The 24,989-nt window shown below is 33.2% G+C and overlaps 1 protein-coding gene across 1 annotated transcript in view; it reads right to left on the bottom strand.

Annotated features, from left to right (window-relative positions):
• Camta (Calmodulin-binding transcription activator) overlaps nucleotides 1-24,989 on the bottom strand; it is a 144,701-nt gene that overhangs the window by 6,414 nt on the left and 113,298 nt on the right. The window contains exons 6-23 of the mRNA XM_085194270.1: nucleotides 17,885-17,956; nucleotides 12,094-12,238; nucleotides 11,445-11,491; nucleotides 10,338-11,372; nucleotides 9,784-10,021; nucleotides 9,293-9,516; nucleotides 8,793-9,062; nucleotides 8,231-8,421; nucleotides 7,957-8,094; nucleotides 7,381-7,475; nucleotides 6,597-6,653; nucleotides 5,345-5,412; nucleotides 4,773-4,909; nucleotides 4,085-4,245; nucleotides 3,582-3,718; nucleotides 2,957-3,051; nucleotides 2,404-2,478; nucleotides 171-272 (exon numbers count right to left, since the gene is read on the bottom strand). Of these exons, the coding sequence (XP_085050396.1) occupies nucleotides 171-272; nucleotides 2,404-2,478; nucleotides 2,957-3,051; nucleotides 3,582-3,718; nucleotides 4,085-4,245; nucleotides 4,773-4,909; nucleotides 5,345-5,412; nucleotides 6,597-6,653; nucleotides 7,381-7,475; nucleotides 7,957-8,094; nucleotides 8,231-8,421; nucleotides 8,793-9,062; nucleotides 9,293-9,516; nucleotides 9,784-10,021; nucleotides 10,338-11,372; nucleotides 11,445-11,491; nucleotides 12,094-12,238; nucleotides 17,885-17,956 (3,287 nt within the window). The remainder of the gene's footprint in view (nucleotides 1-170; nucleotides 273-2,403; nucleotides 2,479-2,956; nucleotides 3,052-3,581; nucleotides 3,719-4,084; nucleotides 4,246-4,772; nucleotides 4,910-5,344; nucleotides 5,413-6,596; nucleotides 6,654-7,380; nucleotides 7,476-7,956; nucleotides 8,095-8,230; nucleotides 8,422-8,792; nucleotides 9,063-9,292; nucleotides 9,517-9,783; nucleotides 10,022-10,337; nucleotides 11,373-11,444; nucleotides 11,492-12,093; nucleotides 12,239-17,884; nucleotides 17,957-24,989) is intronic.

Genomic DNA, 24,989 nt, shown 5'->3' with positions numbered 1-24,989 from the left:
AGAGTAGATTGATTTTGTCTGTTTTATTACCATTAAATTGTAAAGTAGTATTTAAATTGTATGATTAACAAATGAATAATACAAATTAATAAAAATTTATTAAATTATAAGGGTAACTTATTACTTTTTTAACAAATACTTGAAAGAATTTGATAATATGATAATTTTACCTATTGGGCGTGTGTGTACTGGTGGTGGGCCGCGGCGAGTTTTGGCGGGCACCCGGGCAGAGCCGGGCCACCTTCACGTTTTCGGCTCGTGCGCTCTGCAACCTGATCAAAATAAATAAAAACACATATAATTTCGTCAGAAAGTACGTAATTTGATATTAAAACCTAAAAATATAACATCTATTTACCAAAGATTCGTTTCATAATTTTGATATAGGTAATATTGTATGAATTAATAAGAAATTTTGCCTTTACATCAATATTTCGGTAACGGATGGTAAAATAAGTTATCTTTTACGGAATACGTGCACCACCACATATCATGGAACGTGACGATCCTAATCATTTGTTACAGCAAGGGTGGAAAAATATCACGATCTTGGATATTAACCATAATATAGCGCGTAGGAAGAGTTGAAATTAACTTGCTACGTTCTAGGAAGCGGAGAGAAGTAATTACAAAATACATTATTCTTTATTGGTGGAAATTTAGAACCTGTTTTATTTAGAAGGATTCCGTTCCGCCTAAGCATTACCCACTCATTTCTCTGTGGCAGTGGAAAACAGGCTTTATACTGAGATTCAAATCTTATTCCTTGATTATGTAATATAAAATGCGAGCTTGAATTCCGTCGCCTAATCTATAATAATTCTGAACAAACGGTAAGAGTAGGTAAAGCTACTTGTAAAGATTTTTTTAAATATTATAAAACTAAAGATATTGTATCTATTAAAAAAATCTATCTATCTATCCTATATAATAACAGGAACAAATGAACGTAAAAAAATGTATCCAGAAATTTGTCAAAATTGTAATATAAATTACTTACGGTTGTTGTAAATTCCTCCCAAGTACTAGAAGCGTGAAATTATATAACAAACTTGTACATAAAAGTATAACTCATCATTTAATTTAAAAAAGTAATTTGCACAGACATTGAAAATTCATAGACAAGGTTCAAATCCTGCTACGTTGAATTTTTAATACAAAACTTCTGTATTTCATTCAGATATGACACTCAACACGAAATGTCTCGAAGTCGGATGGAAAGATTGAAATGTCTTAACACTAGGTTATAGAGACATTACGAGATGAGTGATGTAACTCAACGCCGTGACTTTAATACTTATTATTCTTTTTAAAAACAAAAATGTTTCCATACTTATAAATATACATACAAATAAATTGATAAGCCCAAGGAATCCACCAAACAATCTTATATTACATACCAAAATCAATACACGCATATTTCATATTACACTTTTATTCCGCCCTATAGAGAAGGGCTTTGGATCCCGTTACGAAATTTCGATATTAGTTTCTGGTAAACAATTTCAACCAGTCAAAGGACGAAATGGGCAAACATGTGGAAAATTATATGAGCCTGGCCTATAAATATTATAGACAATGTAAGCTATAGTATGTAATTAAAGTAACCTTGAAGTAAATTCAATAGAAAATATGTGAATTATTTTATAAGTTGTTAGTCCTTTGTTTGTTGTAAATAATATTATTATTAATTAATATATTTTTCAATTTACATCTATTCATTTCAAGACTAAAAAAATATACTTGTTATATCTACAAACAATTCAAACAATTTATCAAATACCTCACATTTTATTATTAAAATTACATTGACATTATTATTATATGAGAATTAAATATGTAAATGCCTAAAAATTACTTCAGTGTAAAATTCTTAACCAAAATACAGTGTTAAAGCAATAAGAAGCATTATTTTTCTACTACGGTGGTAAATATTGCGTCTACAGCATAAAAATGTACATAAGACTGCAAAAAACTTGGCATCATCGTCGTAGAGTTGATAATTGTTTGACTGTAATAGTGGGTTCGATTTCTACTAAAAAGAAAAGATAGATAACGGCGTTAGATACCGTCACTCATTTCACAAGTCACCAAGTGAGCTATTAATTGAGAATGGAGAGTTAAAACACTATGTTCTATCACCTATTCTATTGCTGGAGTAATTACGTATAGAGAAACTTTTAGTTTAGGTATTGTTAGTGTTACTGAATATAAATTATTTTTATGTAAATAAAGTTACTATTAATAGGTTTTTATTATTATTTTTATTTATAATTAAACTTAGCTGAATGCTATGTAATATTTAATAGAGAATATCTTCTTTCTTTAATATTTTTTTATATAAGAAATAAACTAAATTTAATTATTTTCGTCTATTTATTTTTTTAGAATAATGACACTTACTTGATCTTGGTTTGTCGCATAAATTGTTGTATTTTTCTCGCTGCTTGATTTTGACGTCTTTGAGAATAGGTTCTCCTGTAAAATAGTTATTTATATGAACAATACTTTAGTTACAATATTTAACTTTTCATACTGTTTTGTGTTTCATATGGACTGTAGAGGACAGAATTTATATTTTATTTGTAGAATAAAACCTTTTTTATTATTATTGTATCAAAAGCAATTGATATGTCATTTGAACGACTCGTGTAAGTACTAGAAAGTTCTCAAACTTTACAGGTATTTTATTCGTAGCTTTACGTTACCGGAAATAACAGGGTAAGTAGAAAAAATATGGAGGAAACGACGTGACACTTAAGACACTTCGTTCTACTATCCACTCAATGTTCGAAACAATGCGTGTCGAGTGGCTGAACTCAACGCCGCGGTTTGTCTCGTTACTAGAATGGCAAAGTGAAAATAATTCATTCCCCCAACCGTCCATTCCAACCGTCGCATTTACAGTCAGACAAAAATAAATACATACAGAAATAAATAAAATATTTTTACTCACTTAATAGGTGTAGCGGTGAGTCGCCTCTCCCTGTGAGAGCGATACCCGCGCTGTATGACGGTCGCCGCCGCGTGCATCTGCTTCAAATACGCGAACTGAAACAATGGATTTACTAAAAACACCATTTTTTTCATATACATATAATTTTTATCTATACTTATAATGAAATCGTAACTGATCGGCGTTTTCTTAATTATTTAACAATATACCTATAATTAATATCTATGAAACGGCTTAACTGATTTAAATGCAGTTTTTACTACACGTGGCCGTTTTTTTCGAACACTAGCTATAGTTATGATAAGCTTCATTCTCTTTCTACCACATCGCAAGTTGGAAAACAGAAGGAACTTAGTGTTAACACTCTGTCTCGTTTCAAAATATATTCTATTTAAATCAAAAATATATTTTCAACTTTTCTTTATTATTCAGAAACTCCGTTCTCATTAACATTCTTCCTTTACCCAATTTAAGCCGGATCCCTAAGGTATTGCGATTTGTGCGCAGGAATTAAACGACGCGCTTTCGCTTTCGCTTTCGAAAAAAGAAAATATTTCATATCCTCGAGTAGTCTTCATATATATAAGTTTGCATACAATTGTATAAACAAAAGCAAAAACCAGACCTGCTTATAACGTCTGTAACAATTCTGTATAGTGATGGCGGCGGCAGCGGCGCGGCGCTGCAGGAGTCGGCCGCGGTACTGACGGTACGCCTTCTGGATGGTTATGGCTGCGGAGTATAACTCGCGCTGTTCACGATCTGTGACCAAAAAAATATTTAAAAGCATATTCCTGGCCAAGCATCACATTATTTGTCTAAAATTATTTTATAAAGGCTTTTGTATCAAGGTTGAACTTGAAGGAAACAGAAAAAGTTGAACTTCGAGTGGATGTATTCATAAATATAATTTATTTATTTACTTATAAGATTTATTACAGAATTTTATATCAATGAGACCTTCATTATGTTAATCAAAATACTTTCGGAATAAAGACATACAAAAAAATATAATCTATGATCATTTATTTTGAGAAGAGTCAGTATTTATTCTTAATTATTTAGTTCTATTATTTATTTTGTGTACATGGAATTTAGATCCACAAGCAAAAAAAAATGTCACATTACCATTTAAAGTGAGACTGGAGAAATGCGTGGTCGTATTCAAGAACTCCTGCAAAGTGGCTGATGATGTCGGCAACGCTGACCGCGGTGACGCTGGTGGAGGGGACAGCGCTGACCCGGGGGACACTGACCCGGATGAACATGGTGTGGAACCGCCACAGTACCTAAATGTAGTTATTCAACGTTATACTTAGTTATGTCTATTCTACTAATAATATGAATGTGAAAATTAGTGAAGATGGATATTTGTTACTCTTTCACATAAAATCTACAGAACGGGTTTGGAGGAACCTTTGCAATGTTAGGTAAAATTAAAGCTGAAGCATTTCGCTGAAATTTCAAAGAAATATATCAAATATATTTAATAGTGTAAGACAATAGTCACTTTTCAAATGTTATTAAGAGATAATTTACGAAGAAGGCTGATAAACACTATTAGCAAATAACCCTATTCTCATTTCCTAGCATTCGTTATAGAATCTTCAATAGTAATTTCCCTAATCTGGTTAAACGAAATATTGATTTACTTCATCGAACACGTAATGTTTTAAAAAATCAAGACAGCGTAGTAACTTATTACTATTATGCTTAGTTTCTCTAAAATTTTAATTCAAATAGCTTTATTTATACGAGAATTGGGAAGAATATCATTAAAGTATTACTGTTATTAATTTAAATTATCTTTATTTACCTGTAAGTATTATCGCAGAACTCAAAACTAAAATCACTACTGAATGTAGTGGTATCATCGAGTAATGGCACGATGAGCGAGTCCTCTCCCACGCCGCTGTCCAAGTCGCAGCCGCTCAGAAGCGATGAACTCTCGTTCTGTTTATAAGAAAGATTAAGTTAAAATATGAAGTCGATAATTTTAAATGAAACTCGTTAACCATGGCCATTTATGTGTACATAAATATGTTATAGCAATCTTGTATACTTTTTACCTCATTCTTGACTATTATATTAAAATTGTTATTCTTTTTTTCTTGATAGTTTTGTTTCGTAATATTTGTATCCCATAATAATACCCTCTACAGAATTAATTATAAAAAAACATTTTTTTTTTGTAAAATAAAATGGAAGGATTAATATTTAGTATTATATTTTACTAAGCAACTAGAATATCTACTAACTAATTGCATTTTAAATTCTTCTTCTTAACGTAACACGTAAAATTACAACTGTAATTTTAATAATATATAGCTATAACAACAGCACGTTTAGTTTTAAATATATGTAAATGTTATGAAATACAACAATTACCTTTATTCTTTCTGGCATAGCAGCTATGATTTGTTCGGCTAGCGTGAATACCCGGTCATCCTGCTCCCCTGAAATCAATCGGTATAGTGGAATCTCGAAAACAACAATTTCCTAGACAACAATTCAGTCACACCTTCCCATTTGACCCCATTCTCCCCATTTAATACTGTTTGTTTGACTAGCAAAGATTTTCTACGGAACATCAGTTAGTTTAATCATAATATTATAAAAAAAGACATCGACAAAAAACCAGTAAATGAACAACAATTTATACAGAGGGTGCCTTATTACGAAACCTTGGTGAAAGCATACTTACCAATAATTAATAGCGTATGTATAATTAACTACACATAAAAAGCCATTACATAAATATCGATTCATGCAAGCGATTGAGCATCATGCAGTGTAACATTGTTTTTGGTGATATAGAAATTTAGTTCACATATTTCTTCTGTATTAGGCGTTGAGTGTACGTTTGTATTGAAGATAGGAAACCACTTAAAACTGTTGTGTCTGGAAGTACAGTGATTGTGGATAGACCAATACGAACCATTGAAAGCGACATCGATGGACAACATCCAAAAGTTACACCGAATGATTCGCTTAAGCTTATTGTTTTTAATATAATAAATAGCATTTTTTTATTCGATTTAATAATAATATTTGTAAACCAAAAAAAAAAATATATAGAAATGAAAATATTTCAATAATGTATGATATAAAATAATCATTCGGTTCAACTTGTACAGGTAGCTACAACACCGGGGCATCTCCGCTCGACAGGGTAGATATAGAAGAATCTACAAGTGGTCTACCGATAGCGATGACGGAGCTACACTGCGACAGAAAGACAGTCGACGTTGGAAGAGAGGCCGGAGCGGCCATGCAGCTACAACATTTACAACATCGATACAACTCGAGCGGAGGTTTGGCGATTTGAAATGGTATAGAACAGTTCCACTGATCTCACATTAACAGCCAATCTCTTTAACACCTAATAAACACTAGTGTATACTAGCCGTAAAGCCAATTGTTTCTTTATCAACCGTCTATATGACAATTTTACGTGTTTTTAGTATCTATAGCAGTATTATTATAATCAACAGATTTGATAACATCATTCACATAACAATTATCAAATACAAAACCTAAATAACCATTCAATTTTCATCTCAAATCATTTTGAAAAATATAATCACCAGTGAGTGGGGATTTTAGGCAGGTAGTCTATACCGTTTCGTTCGCAACTGACCTGCAGCGTGGAGCGGGCGCGCGACGGCGGCGGGCGGCGAGCGGCGCGCCGTCTCGCCTGACGGACGGACGGACAAGTCAGCTCTGACAACGATCGACACGCGAGCGCGCGCGCGATAAATACATCACACCGATATACACCCACTACTTTACTTTGACTTTAAACCTATTCGTTTAAACTTCTTAAAACACGGAATTTGATGGTATTGATTCCTGTGTAACATTATGTTATGCATTTTTAATTTTATTTCGTTTGTTTAAAGATATTTCATCAAATATATTGAAGATTTCATTTATTATTTAAATATTACTATGTATAATTAAATTTATTGATATTAAATATTTTATAATATATTTATTTGCAGGTCTTTAAAATCTTCTGTAAATGTAATGTTAATCCAATTTAGGACTAACAATCCTGCAAATATTGGACAAATTTGTTATTATAAAGAAGAAAGTTGTCCTCATAAAATAATAATAGTATTTATTATTTCAAAAGTTATCTTTTGGCTTATTTTGACCAATCTAAGATATATTTAATTTTCTTCTATCACACAGATACTAAAAAATCTAATCATATTATCAATAACAATAATAATTTTGATCTAAAAAATAAAACGAAAATATAACAATTGAACAAAATTAATATGAACGCGATTGGTACTAAAGTTGAGATCGAAGTCGATCTTTAAAAATTAGGCGCCGTGCCGATGAAAATAAATAATCTTTTGCAAATGAAAAATTAACTGACTATGGATATGAATGTAAGAAAGGCTTAAACTTACAGAGAGCTAGGTCCATACGTCGGCCAAGTTTCATATCACCAAGGCTGTCTTCAGAATTGTCTGAGTCCAGAGGAAGCGACATGCTCCTTTCCCATCTGAAAAAGTTATATAAATAATGTTATAAATTGAGTAGCTTGATCGGTAAACGTGCCAATCTGAGGAACTACTGGCTCAGATTGAAGAACTTTTTTTGTTTGGATTGTGTTTTATGCCGCAATAGAATTTTACCTGACCGCAAACAAGATGCTTTTGTATTTGATCATCACTCAAAGAATAACTTACTAAATAATTTTCATTTCCCCGCTCTAGTAAGACCAACTGCACGTGGCAGTGCAGTGCAGAGTTCTAACCCTCAACAAGCGACGTTTCGAAATCGAGTAAAAGGCGAAGAAAGGAGTGTCTTAACAGTAGCTTCTTTTTTCAGCTTAACGCTATGTCCGGGGAACCAGTTGGTGTCAAATTTTTGAGACATTGTGTTTTAAGTATTTTTTTTTTAATTTCTTTACCAGATCGAAGTTCATTCCCTAATCGAGCTCACAAACGTCGTGTTTTTATAAAAAAAGTAAAAATATATACCTTGAAGATGAGTTTCCGTCACTTTTATCAATCGCAGAGCTGGATCTGAAAGCATCCGCCATATTGATGCCGCTATCAATAGACGGTCTCTTGACAAGGTTGCTTTCCAAACTTCCCGCTCTACTTTTCTGTGACAAGCTGAAATATAAAAGAAAACGTATAATTTGTTGGTATAAGACAAATTACTTTATGTAAGAAATTGTTCTTAAGTATTTTTTTAGCATTCTATAGCATTTGGATCACTTGTGTTGTGTAGAAGCAATTCAAAGCCCACCTATGAGGTCGTCTAAACACGGCGTCGCCGGTGGGCGGGTGTATGCGGTCGAGCGCGGCGGCGAGGCGGGCGTGACCCGCACGCCGTGCCGCCGCCGAAGCCGCGCGCGCGCCTCCCTCCAGCCGCGTGCCCGCGCTCCACCGTGCCAGCACCAGCGCCGTGTCCGTGTGGCCCAGCGCACTTGCTACCATCTGGTGAGATTTGCGAAATATTAATATTACGTTAAAGAGAACATAGTATGCGAGACTGCAGTTATTAAGTAAATACTGCGTGTATCAATGAATGTAAAGACGATGTTACGCTACATGTAAAGATTGCTTTCTGATTGCGCTCTATTCAGAGATGTGAAAACGAAAGAAGAATGGTTTCAAACTATGTTATAGTCTGAAAATACGGTAGGGTACATGGTATACACTATTGATATATTTGTGCTTCATCAGAAGTTTTCCGCTGACTGACCTACGCAAAGGTTATTCTAAATAAAAAAAAGCTTCAAGCCTTAAGATTGTGAGGCTGTCGTGGTGCAGGGACACAATTAAAATTAAAAGTTACTCTAACTTACCAAAGGCGTGCAATTATCACAATCCCTCGCTCCCAAATTGACTTCCTTATCTAACGCTAAATTGTTATCATCTTGCCTCCAACGTAACAAAGTAGTGGTAAGCTTCGTATAACCTAAAGCAGCAGCCAAATGAAGTATAGACGAACTATCTTCACCGGGCTCAGTAGTGAAACCCTCGGATTTACCGAAGGAACGGTTGCTCAAAGTTTGACAGAATGTCACCAGTCGGTCTTCAAATTTGGGACTCGAGTACAGCTGAACGTCCTCTAACTGAAATTGAAATATATGCAAATGAGAAAATATCTGTGATTTTAACTAGTCTACGAATTACTTTTATTGTTAAATCTATTTAAGTATAATTAATTTTATATTTATCATTTTATCATTAAATCTCTTTAGTCGTTTATTCACATTTTAACACATTCATTAAAACACATTTTTTCTACAAAATAACTGCAAAATTAATAAAATACACACAAAATTTTACGATTTCAACTGACCTGATTATTTTCATCCATAGGCTCTGTCTTCAGCTGCAAACGGCCGTGCAATCTCTGCAAGCGTTGTAACAGCGAAAACCGTCTAAAATCCAGTGACGGTAGAGGTGCTGACGCGGGCGATGAGGGAGCGAGGACAGGACCAGCCTTATATTCGAATACCACAGTATCTGACACCACTCGTCCAGCACGAGCCACTTGCAGAGCCGCTAAGCCTGCTTCATGAGCTGAAATGTGCAAAAATGATGTCTTGATAAATAAAATTTGTTAATGTTTTGTTAGATATCTTTATTAATATTATGAAGCTGAGGAATTTGTTACTATCAGTTAGTTATCAGAAAAGGTAACATGACGTTATTTTCATTTGGCTATTATAGGAACTAATTATTGGAATGAATATAAATTTACTATTCATTGTCTCTATATTTGTAATATGTGGCTGACATTCCTTTCTACTAAATCTACTATATTTAAAATAATTAAAAAAACCGCACCTGGACAATAACACCTAAGTAGACCATTTTGTACCAATATCGACGGTACAGGGAAGTTATCGAACAGTATCGTATATTGATCAGATGTATCAGTCCAAGGTCCCGCTACCAGTACCTTAACGCCACCCTCAGGATACGCCCATTCTGGAGAGTAATCCGTAATACTTAGAGTCCCTTCACCAGGACTATCCGTTTGCATTTTGTCACTATTTTCTTCTGGTGAATTTCCGCAAAGGGTCTGAAAGAAAATCTTCTCAGGTATTACACAAGCACAATGTCTTTTGAATTGAACAATTCATACAACATAATATATATTAAATATACTCATAGAATAAAATAAAATAATAAATAACACCATAAGGTTAATTAGGCTCCTGTGCAGGTGTGCTAAATTTGGCCACTGAATTTATTTTTAAATATTTGTATAAAATTTTAGTGCAATCAAAAATAATATCGGGGTAACCATTTTCGATTTAAATTTGGTATATTCTAGTTACTTAGGGATCAATTGAAATCTATTTTTTAATTATATGTAGGCAAAGATATTAACTTACCACTGGATTTGTTGATATTGTACTAGGATCTAATACTTCTAGCTCAGGAAAATCACCGAGCATATCGAAAGCATCAAGATTAACGAATACATTATCATCCACGACATGCGTAGGCGATGCAACTGCTTCACAACTCTCAATAAAATCCATTGTATCTATTCCAGACACCATTACATTAGCCGTCTCTGAAGACCTCACTACACTTCTGTCTAATTCACATGTCGGCATATTTGCTGATAGTGTTTTTTGTATATCTTCATGAGATAACTCTAAAGTCTCATCAAAAAATCCACTAGAAGTTTCCAAGTGGGCATCTGTACCTAACAAAACTAACGTATCATCACAGTTGTCTGTATGCACTTTACTTTCTAAACGTTCCACTAAATCTGGATAACGAGATGGCGTTGCCGGCGCACTTGCAATAACATGGTTCCGACTTCTCGGCTCTATTTTAATTTTTCTATCGAACGTTTCAATTTCCACTTTCTCTTCTATACGAGTTTCTACTTCGAACGTTGCTTCTGTTGTATTCAAGCAAGTATTTTGCTGACTATCTGGTATTTCTCTTTTCAGGACAAACGTTGGCTTGTATTGTTGTCGATATCTATCCCTGGGTTCTTCGCATACGAAAGAAGTAACCGACAATGGCGATACTAGCGAAGAATGTTGTTGCGCACTGTTACTTGTACCGTTTAATATGAGAAGACCCCCACCTCCTTGGATCTGACCAAGGGAGAGCAACAATGGTGATGATTGTGTAGATGGTCTGTGATCACGAGTATATTGCCGTGGTGGTTGAGCCATAGGTCGTGGTGAAGGTCCTGTTGTAGACGAGACATGATGATCTGACGGAGGTGGCTTAGTACTTTGGATACGACGTAACGGATGAGCGCAAGTCCTAGAGTCCTGACAAGTAGAATCAGGGCAACCGCACTCAAGCTGTCGAGCTAAGGCAGCTGCTCTTGCCGCTCGTTGTTTCTCCATAAGTTGACCAACAATAGCCTCCACTGTCTCCGTTGTCTGAAACATTTTCCCCTAAACTTCAATTGTTTGAATGTACTTCACATTGAATATTTATATAAATAGGCCAAAAGTAAAAATACCTACCGATATCTCCAAATCGCTATTAAGGTCTGGCTCATCTTCGCTGAAAACTGAATAAAGACATTCCATAAATATTTTAGCGTCATAAGTAAAAGCAGATTACTACGAGACGAGGACAAAATTAATTTTAAATACTTTTAACGCCAATAAAATAATTAACACCAAAGTGAAGAGAATTCATAGCGGTAATGATCTACATTAATTAGGATCAGTATTAATAGAGAGTAATTATTTTATCGCCCTGAATGAAGAGGGCTTCATAAATATTCAATGGTAGGGGCGAACTTTGCTTGTTGCGTTTTAATTTTCTGTACTTAACATTTATGAACGGCACCAGACAACTATTTGATTAAACTTGCACCGTGGCAAGACTAGTTAAATTCGTTTGGATAATTTTCTATGGAAATCCATTTAAAGTTTTAACTGGTTATTTAAGTGCAATAATAAGTAATGTTTTAATATTCAACTCGCACTTGGAATTGTAATGACTTCCTCAGAATACTGTTTCACGCTTTTCAATTTTCTGTTAAGTGAGATAGAGGGAACCTAATATTAATATGAGTCAGATGCTGCCTCACTGCACCTGCTTATTATAATTTCTATAAACTGTTTTTCTTTTTTTTATAAAAATATAATTCAATAGAATTCATACACATTGGTTTCAGCTGACTGACGAGCTCGTCCTTAGTCCATTCCTTCTTGTCAGCCCACAACGCTAGGCTCGGGGCTACGGTGGCTAATTTGTTGTCATCCGGGTATGGCACGTTCAAATAGTGGACCAGAACAATATCGGGATTCTGGAAATAAAAAATAAATAAATTAGATAATTAAATATTTATTATATAGTATTATATTTCTTTTTATATATATATTAGAAAATAATATGGATTTATTTTAAATATGTTTCATATCATGGCAGGGTAGGCAGAAAGACTCTTGTTGTCTCAATTTGCCGTAACATCTTACGAGTACTATTAATTAACGTGCCATTAATAAAAGCTGTTGCCGCTTTTGAGGCTGTCGCTGTGCAGAGGCACAAACGTGTGAATGTAAACATGATGCTTGTGGATTCTTCCTCGCTCTAGTAATAAAACAAAACGCAGCGTTAAGTTCCGCCACTCAACATGCAATACCTGGAAAAATCGGCAGAAAATGTTCTTGAAACTAAAAAAAAATCATTATAAAGTGAAGTTTGTTTATTTTGAAGTTAACAAACAATGAAATTTCTTTTAGGTCTCCATGAAAATTTATTTAATTCAGATAAAGATACAATTAAGATTTTCACAACCATCCTGTTCGCTAAAGAAAATATCATCTGTACGACGACATGGCCATATCAAATATAGAATTTAGTTTGACCTTGGGAGAAAAGCGACGATAGGTTGCTAGAATATATTCTACCCTCTTTCCAAAAAAATGCAGTTAATACGTAGACACAAAACGTTTATCTTATATTAAGCAGAAAACAACACATAATAAATTTTGCGGCAAACAACTAAAAAATCAGCAATTCTCGTTAAAAATGAGAACATAAACACTGTGAACTGTAATAAAAATAAATCACACGAGATTAAAAATCAAAGAAAAAACATATAAAACAAAATAAAATGTGAAAAACAAAATAAAACAACGGCGTAAGTTTAGTGATGTGAAGAGATTTAGTGGCGCCCATTCATTAAAGCATCTCATTTCCAGACGCTTCGCGCTCATAAAGCCAGGGGTTGGGAACGGGGAGCTAGGAATCCTAGATAATAAACATCCCCTAAATCGACTCTCACGCAGTTAAACGTAAAAATATGTAATATACAATATTTTAATTTTCAACGCGAGGAGCGAATGTAAAACGGAGTGCGCCGTAATAACTATCCATTTGTCTTCAAAATGGCGGCAATAAACATGGCGGAATTATTTATGTAATGGCCGCTGGACAGGGCTGCCACTCGCCACGTGTGCTTTATTGTAGATGTGGTTTTTCATTAAGTGCCTGATAAAATGATAATCTGTTGGGTGTAATGAGGCTGTGAGAATCTTTCATAAGTGAAAATATTTAAGCATATATTGGCCAGACCAGAACCATCTACGAAAGCCTACTAAGTTTTGATAGAATTATCAGAAATCATAATATAGCTGAGGAATTAGATATTGTTACAAATAAATTGGTAATGACAATTTAATACTTAAAATTTTAGGCTTTAAAATATTTTCTACCTTTAGCCTTTACTAAGACAATTTCATTTATCTAATAGAAGATATCTAAAATTGAAATCATATTTACATCTGTCGTTTAATTTAAATTACTAATTTAAAGTTACTTATGAACATATCTGAGATCTTTAATCAAGCTACTAAACTATATGCTAACTTTATGAGAACCAACTATCTAAAAGCTAAAAATTATTAGATAAATAAACTTGACTAAAAATCCATCGGAATGTACCAAACTAAAACGTACAAAGCTAATATCTTTTCAATAACAGTAATCACTATTTGTACAGTATGACCTAGTTCGACTTTGGGCAGATTTCCCTATGGAGTGCATAATATATTTTTATATAGTTTTATTCGTTTCATATAAATATTTTATATTGTAAGAGTTTTTACTAAAATTATTGTTTACTCTACTGTTCTGTTTTCTGGTTATGGCGTTCTGAACGTGCCAGTTGAGCACTAATCACGACAACATGATATTGGACATACAAATAAAGAACACACAAAAGTAACACTGTACGGTAAAATAGATATTATTATACAATAGGAGAAATGCATTTTAATAAGAGATCCATTTAAAATACTACCTTCAGACAAAATCCGACATAAGAAAGACTGACTTTTCATCAGACTTTTCTAATTAATTTAGATAAAATGCAATACTTTCATTATTATTTTAATTTAATATACCCAAAAAAAATCATGCTGATGATACAATGACGTAAATAGTTCCACTTTTAAAAACTTTAAAAAGACGCAAAGTTAATTAAAGTTTGTAAATAGTTTCACCAAATAAGCTATAACGTAGTAGGTACTTAATTAATGGAATAACACATTTACAAACTAGTAATAATCTGTATTTGTAGTAATAACAAATATGGAATGTGTTTAGTGTCAATCTGTTCTCCACTGCCAACCCGGTGGCGCTCAACGCCGCACTTTGTCTTATCCTGAGTCGATTTAGGTCGAGAAGGGTCGGGTTGTAATATTATTAATTTTCAGTATTTACATTTATTATTAACTATAATAATTCAATATAACAAAATCAAATAACACAAATATAAGCTAATAACACCACTCCAGATTAGCCACCAGCAACCCTGGTCTCTAAATCTCCAGAATTTTTATTGTCAAAGTCTAGCCAGCCGTTGAGTTAGATCGGATAGTTGGTTAGATTTATGATTAAAAGCAAACAGTCACTTTATAGAGCCGTAGTCCACAATATTCGTCTTGGGAGCTAAAGTAAGTAGAATCGGTTGAGTTGGTACGTACATACGTCAATATTGGCTGAAACGAAGCTAAATATTTATACATTTTTATAGAGTTTTATTAGAGTTTATTGATAATGTGACTAAATTGTATAAAGAGGTGTTTTCATTTACTTTGATATTATTTGCTACATTGGGGTCGAGCAGAGAAGGTGAGGTTTAGTATATTGTAGAGAGGGCCCCAGAAGCCTACACCAGTAATGACAAGTACCAGTCTATTATATAAAACAGTACAGTGAAAATTAAAAAACCAATTCAATTGTTTGTAGAAGTAATAGATAATTAATTATGTTATCTAATTAATCGTTTTACTTCTCATTACCTCTATCTTAATTAGCTGTCTTTATCAACAAAGCGACGATATATTTTATAATATAGTTAAAAGTAACTTGTCACTTAATTCTCCATCCAATACAAAGGCAAATTATAAACAGGATGAATGGGAATTGAACCCACAATCGTAGCCATTTGCCAAGAACTTTGAGCCAAAAGGTCAGTAATTTTCAAAGGCATATAACAATATCACTATACCCGTGTAGGGAATATTTTAGAGTAAGCCGACAATATTCGCTGTACAATAAATTCACTAGTAGAACCAGAAACTGTTGGTATTCAAATATCACTATGACATACTCGTATAGCGAGAATAATCAAAATGTCGTTTTGTTTAAAGATTTTTGAATGAAAATAGAATTTCTTTTTTATAATTCTAATACACATATTTGTAAATAAATCACATATTCCTTAGATAATACAAAAATGGGTCTATACTTCTATAGTATTATTAAAAAACTGAAGAGTTTGTTGTGCTGCACCTACCCTGCTATGTGCAGAAAACAGCGTGAACAGGTTCCTCCTAACTTAAGTCTTAAGAACCCACGACCGACATGTTTACAGACAGACGCTCTCTCTAATCTATAAATTTTAGTATATAATTTAATATATTAAATAATATTATAGAGAAAGATAGTTTCATATATATGTAGGTAGGTACATATATATGTCACCAGCATAACACCTGTTACACGGTACACTGGGGGGCATCGATGCAATCACAAATTCAATTACGTATCGATATTTTGGTGTGAAATCTAACTCAGGTGGTCGTTTCATATATAATTTTAGTGTCGGTCAGTCGGTTGGCAGGTGAAAATGTTTTATTATTATAGGATAGTAACATAGGAAGCATAAATTTATAAAGTGAAGCAATTGCTTTATTTAAAGCTGCTAGTTTAAGCTTACAAATCAAAAGGCGATAGTTGTGGATTCGCTTCCCAGTTAAAAGAAATAATATTTAAAAAAATGCAAGGTGTGGCTTGGAGCTTCGCCATTCAAAATCCAAATTTTTGAAAAATATAAAAAAATAAGAGGCATGAAGGTGTGACTTGACGGTTGTCAGTTCTATTCCCACTCGAGGGATTGAATTGTTAGTTATTAATATTTTCATTTCTTTTGACCAGACCTCAACGCCCCATGTTACAATATACTCGTAATATACTGCTGCTCTGATTCTACACGACAAATGAGTGATTTAACACTACGCCCTCCCATTAAATAACCACAAAATAAACATAAAAAACCACAAACCAACTAACACCAGAAATTATTATAGTAAAAATAAAACTTATTACATCACGTCTCCCGAACGGTAGAGACCGCTAATTCAATAAGTACCAATACCTATTCCATCCAATCCGTGATATATTTTCATTTCGAACGTTGAAATATTAATGAAATTTCTCAATGCAAACTTAACAGATGTTTTTAACGTATATTCGGGCATGAAGTTTGACTGGTGCTGAAAGAATACGTTGGGTGCACTCGATAATTGTGAGCTTCTAGAATTGATTGCTTTCTCTAAGGCTGCCAGTTTAAGCTTTTGATATTAGGTCATCTATTCGTCTTCGGGTAAACCTTGGCGAAGCGAACAGGGGAGTGATAAATTTCTCTTTATTGGCAGTTTTTGGGTTTAACACTTTACTTTAGAGGAAACAGAGGAAAATAATTATTTTCGTTTCCTCACTCTGTCAGACGAACCGTGGCGTTGAGTTCCGCCAGTGTATTACCTAGGGCTATTCTTTTGTCACATAAATGTCGTATAGCTGTTTCTTTTAACAATTATACATGGTGTCACCATTATATATAGTCCAAAACCAACATAACTTTATCTTACAAAAAAAATACTAAATCGTATAACACTAAGTAAATATATTATGTTCTCATTTAAACCACTAAGTACTTTTTGCACTATACATAAAGAATTTGTGAAGAGTAATGTCACTCCACTCTACTACTGGAAGACTACTTTACTTTTTTCTTATTCACTATATATTATGCAACTAGAAACTACTAAAACAAAATCATTCTATACATGTCTATCGATACGTTATTTCGTTAGAGCAATTATGGCGATCGATGGTTAGGCCGAGGTGTGAAGTGGAAAAAACCAAATAATGCCGTTGCTTTTGATTTATGACTTGGGACGGAGAAAAGAGGAAATTATAGTAATAGTAATTTATCACACTTATCCTATGCTTCCTATATGAAAGTATGGATATGTAGGTAGAGGTACAATATCACATTATCTAAATTGTATTAGGTTTGAGTCCGTTGTGGTATTGTGGTGTAGAGAGACAGCATTGAATTTGAAAAGATAATAGTTCGATCTCTACTCTGGTAAAATAAAGCACGGTGTTGAGTTCCGCCACTCAACTTAGTCAGGATAATATTAACTGCATCAAGGTAGCATAAAAACTTATCTCTCAGCTTCACGCTATGTCTCGTATATAGCAGGGCAGCTGGGTAGGTAAGGAGAACCTAGTGTTAATACACTCCAGTCTTCGCTTTCCGCCCAAATTCGAGACACTGCTTACTGATTGGTGGAACTCAACGCTGCACTTTTTCAAGCAGAGAAGAGAAAACTATTTTCGTGGTAGAAGAGTAAATAACAAAAATGTACAGTATTACCTGCAGCAGCCAGTAGCATCTTCGGTGAAAAGTGGGCAGGATGGCCGAGTGGACGTAGCACCCGTAGATGCACTGTAATAAGAATAGATAATTAAAGTTATTTTCTTGTCTTTATAAAAAGTAGTGTTGAAAATTCCAAATCTCAAAAGGAAAAAACGGAACCCTTATAGGTTCACTTTGTTGTCTGTCTTTTCGTCTGCCTATCTATCTCGAGACTAGAACTATTTATCTCGAGATAGCTTGGAGGTATATATATATGAAAATCATATCAAAATATTCAGGTCTATGGTCTTTTGGAGCACAAAAAAATCAAGCTAGGACAACATAATCAATAGATAAACTGTTAATACATTGGATTTGTTGCATTTTGTATGAAACTCGCTGCGTAATTAAATCTATATGGTATTTCCCGAAGACCTGCATTTATGAAATTTGGGAAGAAGTGAAAACTTACAGTAAAGGAAAAAATCGAAACGAAAAATGAAAATTTATATTTATATCATAGATAAAAACATGTGAATGAGTGAGCTTACAAACTTGTAAGTAAAGTTTTCAAATCTTTATAAGTTATACTTCTCGTTGACCGTAGTCCTGAAATTGGTACGAAACCCTTGGTGTACTTGACAGCGTTATTATAATATAAATATATTATATTTATAATTACATATCCTATATCTTATAAAACAAAGTCGCTTTTCGTGTCTGTCTGAACTTTCTAACTCTTCTTCTTCTAAACCACCCAACGGATTTTTATGCGGTTTTCACCATTAGGTCGAGTATTGCTAAGGGAAGGTTTATATATAGTTTATTATTTGTACATTCTTATGTAAATTAACATAAATACGATAAATGTGTCTAAAGTCCTACCCGTTGAGACACTTTCGCGCATGCGCTGCTTTAATGGTAAGTACTACATGAAAATAATGTACTGGAGTATTGTTCCTCTTAATAAGATCTACAAAAAAGTCAGCGATGGCATATTCATATCTTTTAAGAATAACGTGTAGTGATCATATTTCTGTGTAAAAATAGTAATTTCAATATATTTTTTATTGTGAGGGATATTTTTCCATAATGGTATTAATCCTTATCCTTTAAAATACTTTATTAATTTTCTACGTTAAACGAAGATAAAATTTGCTGTTTACACTATTTCGAAATTGCGAATAGTTTTAGAGAAAAACGCATTTAATTATTGACACATCACGCCGTTGACTCATCAGCTGTGCCGACTTAAGTTTCACTTATCCCTTACTCTCAGCATATAAATAAGTATATTAGTTACGTTGGCCATTTAATGTAGATCAAAACTGTCTTTTACTGTTTTTTCATTTTAATAAGTACTTTAGAAGTTGTTACAATATCAAAACATCCTTGCTGCGAAACGCGCCCCGCGACGTTTTGCTTATACAAGCGCGTCATGAGCAGTCATCGGTTGTTCAGTGGTACACTGCTCGCCTGCCACGCGGGCGGCCCGGGTTCACTTCCCGGCCCATGCATTCTATTTAATTTTCCTCACAGGCAGCCACGTAGTGCTTGCTTTTCATCAGGGACAGAATACCCTCTTCAGTATTAACCACAAGCTCGAAAAAAAAACCCGACCGCTATAGAGGCATAGCAACGAAGATTTAGATGCGTTTGCACGTATTGGATAATTGGAGTTGAATGTATTATTTCAGCGCGATATATTTGGTTTCATATTTTTTATAGTAGTTATTAGTTGGTAGGCTTTTGTTTATAATTTCTTCCGTTTAAAAATAGTCATTTAAATATATTTTAATAACTACTTGAAAAGATTAGTAGCACAGATTTAAAATTACGGTATCTACTAAAAAATCCTTGCTGTGTAAAACAATTGGAAAATCCTTATTGACACTACGAAAATGCGGGTTGCATTAAGGTTTAATTAATTTTCACATTATCTTAAGTGCAAACATACATTATATGAATAATCCAGTAGTTAAAGCGGGCGAAGCCGCAAGGGGGTCACTAGTATAATATAATATTAAGAATCTATGTAAGATGCTATGGAGGCAAAGACCAAATCCAAATATTAACAACAAACACCACACTATTTTTTTAAACTTGGTTAACAAATAAATTCGTTTACTTAAAGCTGCGATTTCCAAATTATTAATAATCATTTAAAAGGTAAAAACGATCCCTCACACCGTTCGCAACGATTGTAAGCCATTAAATCATCCGAGTTGTTATCGCTTTAGGCCAATGGAAAAAAATACTATTTTATTTACTTTACTTTCATATTTTCTGCGTGACGAATGTTTTGGCTATTTTAGTAAAGGTTTTCTATGAAAGTGAAAAATTTTTATACGTATTTTATTGTAAATGTTGAGGTATTTTTTACGTTTTCAATAGCATTGGGGTTAAATATTCAGGTTTTTTTCTAATTGAAAGGTTACACGGATGAATAGCTTAATATGTAGCTACGTGGGGTCGTGGGGCAGTCATGATGGTAATGAGTTTGATTCCCACTAGGGGTAAAAAAAAATTAATAAAGGTAACAAGATAAACCGCGGCGTTGAGTTCTGAGAACGTCGATTCCTCGGGTAAATTTTTGATTGCATATGGGTACCTCTTAAATTTTATAATAGTGTGAAGCTAAAAAATGTTTAATTTAAAAATGTAAAACTCATTAAAACAATAATTTTCACCAAACATTTTTGTTTAAAATTAACTCTCTATTTTTAAACTAATAAATTAAACTGACTTTTTAGCTGAAAATCCATCAGTTTATATCCAAACTAGCGGACGCGCGCAGCTTGGCTTGCGTATTTAGGGGTGAATTCTAATAACCCATGAAACATGTGTTCAATGAAATATTTTTAAGAGTCTAAATTTCAAATTTTATAAAAATCGGTGGCGATTTAAAGATTTTTCCATACAAACTTTCAACCCCTTATTTGCACCCTTAGGGGGTGAATTTTAGAAAACCATGAAACACATGTTCAATTAAATATTTTTAAGAGTCTAAATATCAAATTTTATAATAATCGGTGGCGTTTTAAAGATTTTTTCATACAAACGTTCAACCCCTTATTTGCACCCTTAGGGGGTGAATTCTAGAAAACCATGAAACACATGTTCAATTAAATACTTTTAAGAGTCTGAATTTCAAATTTTATAAAAATTGGTGCCGATTAAATAAAATTCTATACAAACTTTCAACCCCTTATTTGCACCCTTAGGGGAAGAATTCTAGAAAACCATGAAACACGTGTTCAATTAAATACTTTTAAGAGTCTGAATTTTAAATTTTATAAGAATCGGTGCCGATTTAATTTTTTTTCCATACAAACTTTCAACCCCTATTTCACCCCTTTCAGATAAAAATATTTCAAAACCCCTTCTTAGTGGATGTCCAGATTACAAAAGTAAACATCTGTCCAAGTTCCACGTTTCTACCATCAGCGGTTAAGGCTGTGCGTGCGTCTTACCTCAGTCAGTGAGGACAAGTCCTTTTATATATATAGATGATTTATATAGGCTCAGTGCTTTCCCGTTCAAATATATTATTCACGTCCTATACCGCTACGTGGTCACTTTGACCACAAACTACGTACTATTATTATAATACTTTCAAATTCAGGTAACATCGCTTGCAAACTAGTGATTGTAAAGTATAGAAATTTTACATTTTTGACCAAAATACTGGTTTGAATGTCAATTTTTTATTAAAAGTTTTAAAGAAAATGTCTGAGATTTTTTCTTTATATTTTCAGTTTTACTGATCATTAGTGTACAAGTGGATGCGAATATTGTTTAAATATTTTTATTGTAAAGAAACTGACTGTAAGCGCAATAATTGTCGATTCTATTCCCACTCGTGAGAATGAATTATTTTCATTTCTTTGCTCTGGCGACAAAACAATCATGCAATGTTGAGTTCCACCACTCAACACGCAATATCTCAACAATCAGGCGAAAAATTCGGAATATGTCGTAACTCTGGGTCCCCTCTGTCTACCCTACTATATGCGGGATACAGCGTGAATACGAAAAAAATATCACGCACATTTAATTTAATTTAAACACTCGAATAATTTACAAAATATCCTTTGTCCGTACACAGGGTAGAGAGTATTGTTGAACGTTATCACTGACAAGTGGCGACTTGTTTGATATCATTATTATTTATGAATGAGCATGAACACGCTGAACATAAGTGTTTTCACGCCATCACTTAATTACCTTTTAAATTGTATTAAATTTTTAATTGTTTCATTTTCGTCTATAAAATTTTGAGTGATTGCCTTTTGAGTTTCATGTAAATTGTACGCAATGGTTATTGATTCGATCCCCTACTTATATGTCATTTAGTATTTTATTTTAGCTTTTATTTGTATTTCTTGTAAAGAATGGAAGGCAGAGGTAACCTAGTGCTAAGATACTCCGTTTCCCGCTTTCCGTCAAATTTTCGAGACATTGCATTTTGAGTGGCGAGTTTGAATTCACTTCAGACCAGGGGAGTGAAAAAAAGTACAGTCCGGATTAAATTTAATAACTAAAAATTTTAATTTATACTGAAAATTTAATTTAGTAAAATGAATTTAAAGTTTACTGATTCCTAATTCTATTTAATTTCATTACTACTAATTAGTTTTTACTTTTTAAAATGAACTTTATATTACTTGTTTTTAGCTTCACACATGGCAGAGTAGGCAGAGGGAACCTGGGAACCTATTGTTAAGACACACCGTTCCCATTAAGATACTTCCATTCCCCACTTTCCGCCGAACATACTCCGCCTAATTAACATATTATCTCAAAATAATAAAAAACCACCAACTTAGTACTTACATAAATATAAAAACCTTAAATAAAGATTCATCTATAACTTAAAATCACATTTGAATCATAACAAAAAATAATATAAATGGTATTATCGAGTCGACTAGCACGTAACACGATTGGGCATTCCGAACGATTTAGATCCATCCATTTGCCAGGTTTATAGGTTATCTGACCAATTGGACTGAACCCCAAATGAGAATTGTGGGTGCGCTATTTTATTACGTTAATGATACGATAGGCCTGGTTAAAATACAATATGTAGGTATTTACTTAACTAATATTAAGGTTTTTATTTATTTAGGTGGTTACAAGTTCAAATTTTCTTTAAAATTAATAAAAAATATTATTTCTTAAGGTATTTAGTTTTTTTTAAGTATTTAGTTAAAGTAACTAAATATATTGTATGCTTTTTGCGTCAACGGTTTAAAAATGCAAAATTTAATTATAACACGCTCAGCAATTATTCTGTGTAACGGCATTACTAAATTAGGCTTACAACGGTTGCCAGAACAAGCACAAATATACACTTAATATGAGGATTTAACGCGACTACCATATGTAAATGAAGTAGTGACAAAACACTTTATTTAACTCTAAGTTTAAGCGGTAATAGATATACTTAAATTTTATAAAAACATAAACATGACTATTTTTTAATTGATGTTTTAAATTAATTATATGGGTGGACAGCGTGTGCAAACTCATTGATTGTGGGAGTTGAGGAAATTAATTATTTTTATATCACGCTGTGATATAAAAACTTAATAAACTACTAACTTATAAACACTTAATTAAAATATAAAAATATTATTAGATTTCTCTTACTAATTTTTTTAGCTTCACGCATTCTCCTACATATAGGAAGGCAGGCAAAGAGCCGAGTGCTAAAACATTCCATTCCGTACACGCCGCACGCTTTTCGAGACATTAATTGTTCTATAGCAGAACTCAACGCCGCGAACTGTCTTATTTGCAGAGCAATACTGAAAATATATTCATTCATTTCAATAATTGACAAAACCGAAACTACACAACGTACAGACATCCATTATTATATTGTTTCTCTCATACGTAATTCTGAACATAAATTACTTATGCTTTTACATGCTGCCAATATGTTCGTAATAACATTTTCAGAAAAATCAGGCACATGAGTGGACTAGACTTTTACGACTATAGGCTCCACGACTATATGTTCCAGCTTAATATAAGTATGTATGTAATTGTATGGAGTGAGAAATATTATAATAATGTAGGTAGATGTCGAAAAACGGGAAAATACTAATATTTTTACGTTTTTAGCTTTCCCGAATATGGCAGGGTGGATAGGCACGGAAACTTATCGTTAAGACACTCTGTTCTCCAATCACCGATCGACTTAGAAGCGTAGAATAGCGGATTTCCACACTGCGCGAGGTAATAATTAATTCCCTAGAGTAAGAATCGAACCCAAAACTGTAGCGCTTAAAATCTTATACTGTTGCAACACAACGGCGTCAGACAAAAAATATACAAAAGGAATAAAAGTTTCTTGAGTAAACCTTTAATAGATATTCAAATACTCATGGGATTGAACGTTGATGAAATCAATCGGTTTTTCCTTTTACTGGTAAAATTACACTGGTTTTATTAAGTCTAAGTATTGTAAGGTTTTAGTTAACAACAATAAATATATTTTATACTTGACTTTCTATTTTTACATTTAATTTACTATTTTAATTGTTAATTTTCTTAAGCTTTACTCATTCTAACATTTTTTTTTATTTTATTATTGATCTTAACAAACTAAGGACAAATGCAAGAACTAAAAATCTTTTATTTTACTTAAACATATTACAATATGAGTAATATTTTTACAATTCAACATGCAAAATTACCATAGTACCTACGTAAACAAAAGGAGATTTCCAAAGCAGAGTTTTGCATTTAATTATTCTAACTAAGCTGGCTAATTCACTTGTAGTTCGTAGTTTAATATAGAATTTAGCCGCGATGGATTGTGGTCGTACTCTGTCTAGTGTTGGCACTTTCTAATATAAAAAGCTGTTTGGCGAATGAGGATAAGTGCTTGGATGGCGTTGAAAAGTTTTACTTGTAATTCTATAATATATTTTTTTCTTTTTCTGTTTTGATTTTATGACTCTTTGTTATGGGAGGAGAAGTTAGATAAATATCTTCCGTTGTTTTGTACGTTTATTAGCGGAACTAAAGGCCGCATTTTGAGTTAGCATATCTATAAAATGTATGTTATTTTAATTTGGACTTTAATCAAAACTCATCCACCCACTTACCA

The sequence above is a fragment of the Heliconius melpomene genome, chromosome 12 (assembly GCF_056956725.1).
Source record: "Heliconius melpomene rosina isolate 202511_hmr_F chromosome 12, ASM5695672v1, whole genome shotgun sequence".
Classification (NCBI taxonomy): Eukaryota; Metazoa; Arthropoda; class Insecta; order Lepidoptera; family Nymphalidae; genus Heliconius; species Heliconius melpomene.
The sequence above is the reverse complement of the archived record's forward strand: the minus strand, read 5'-3'. Positions and strand labels throughout refer to the sequence as shown.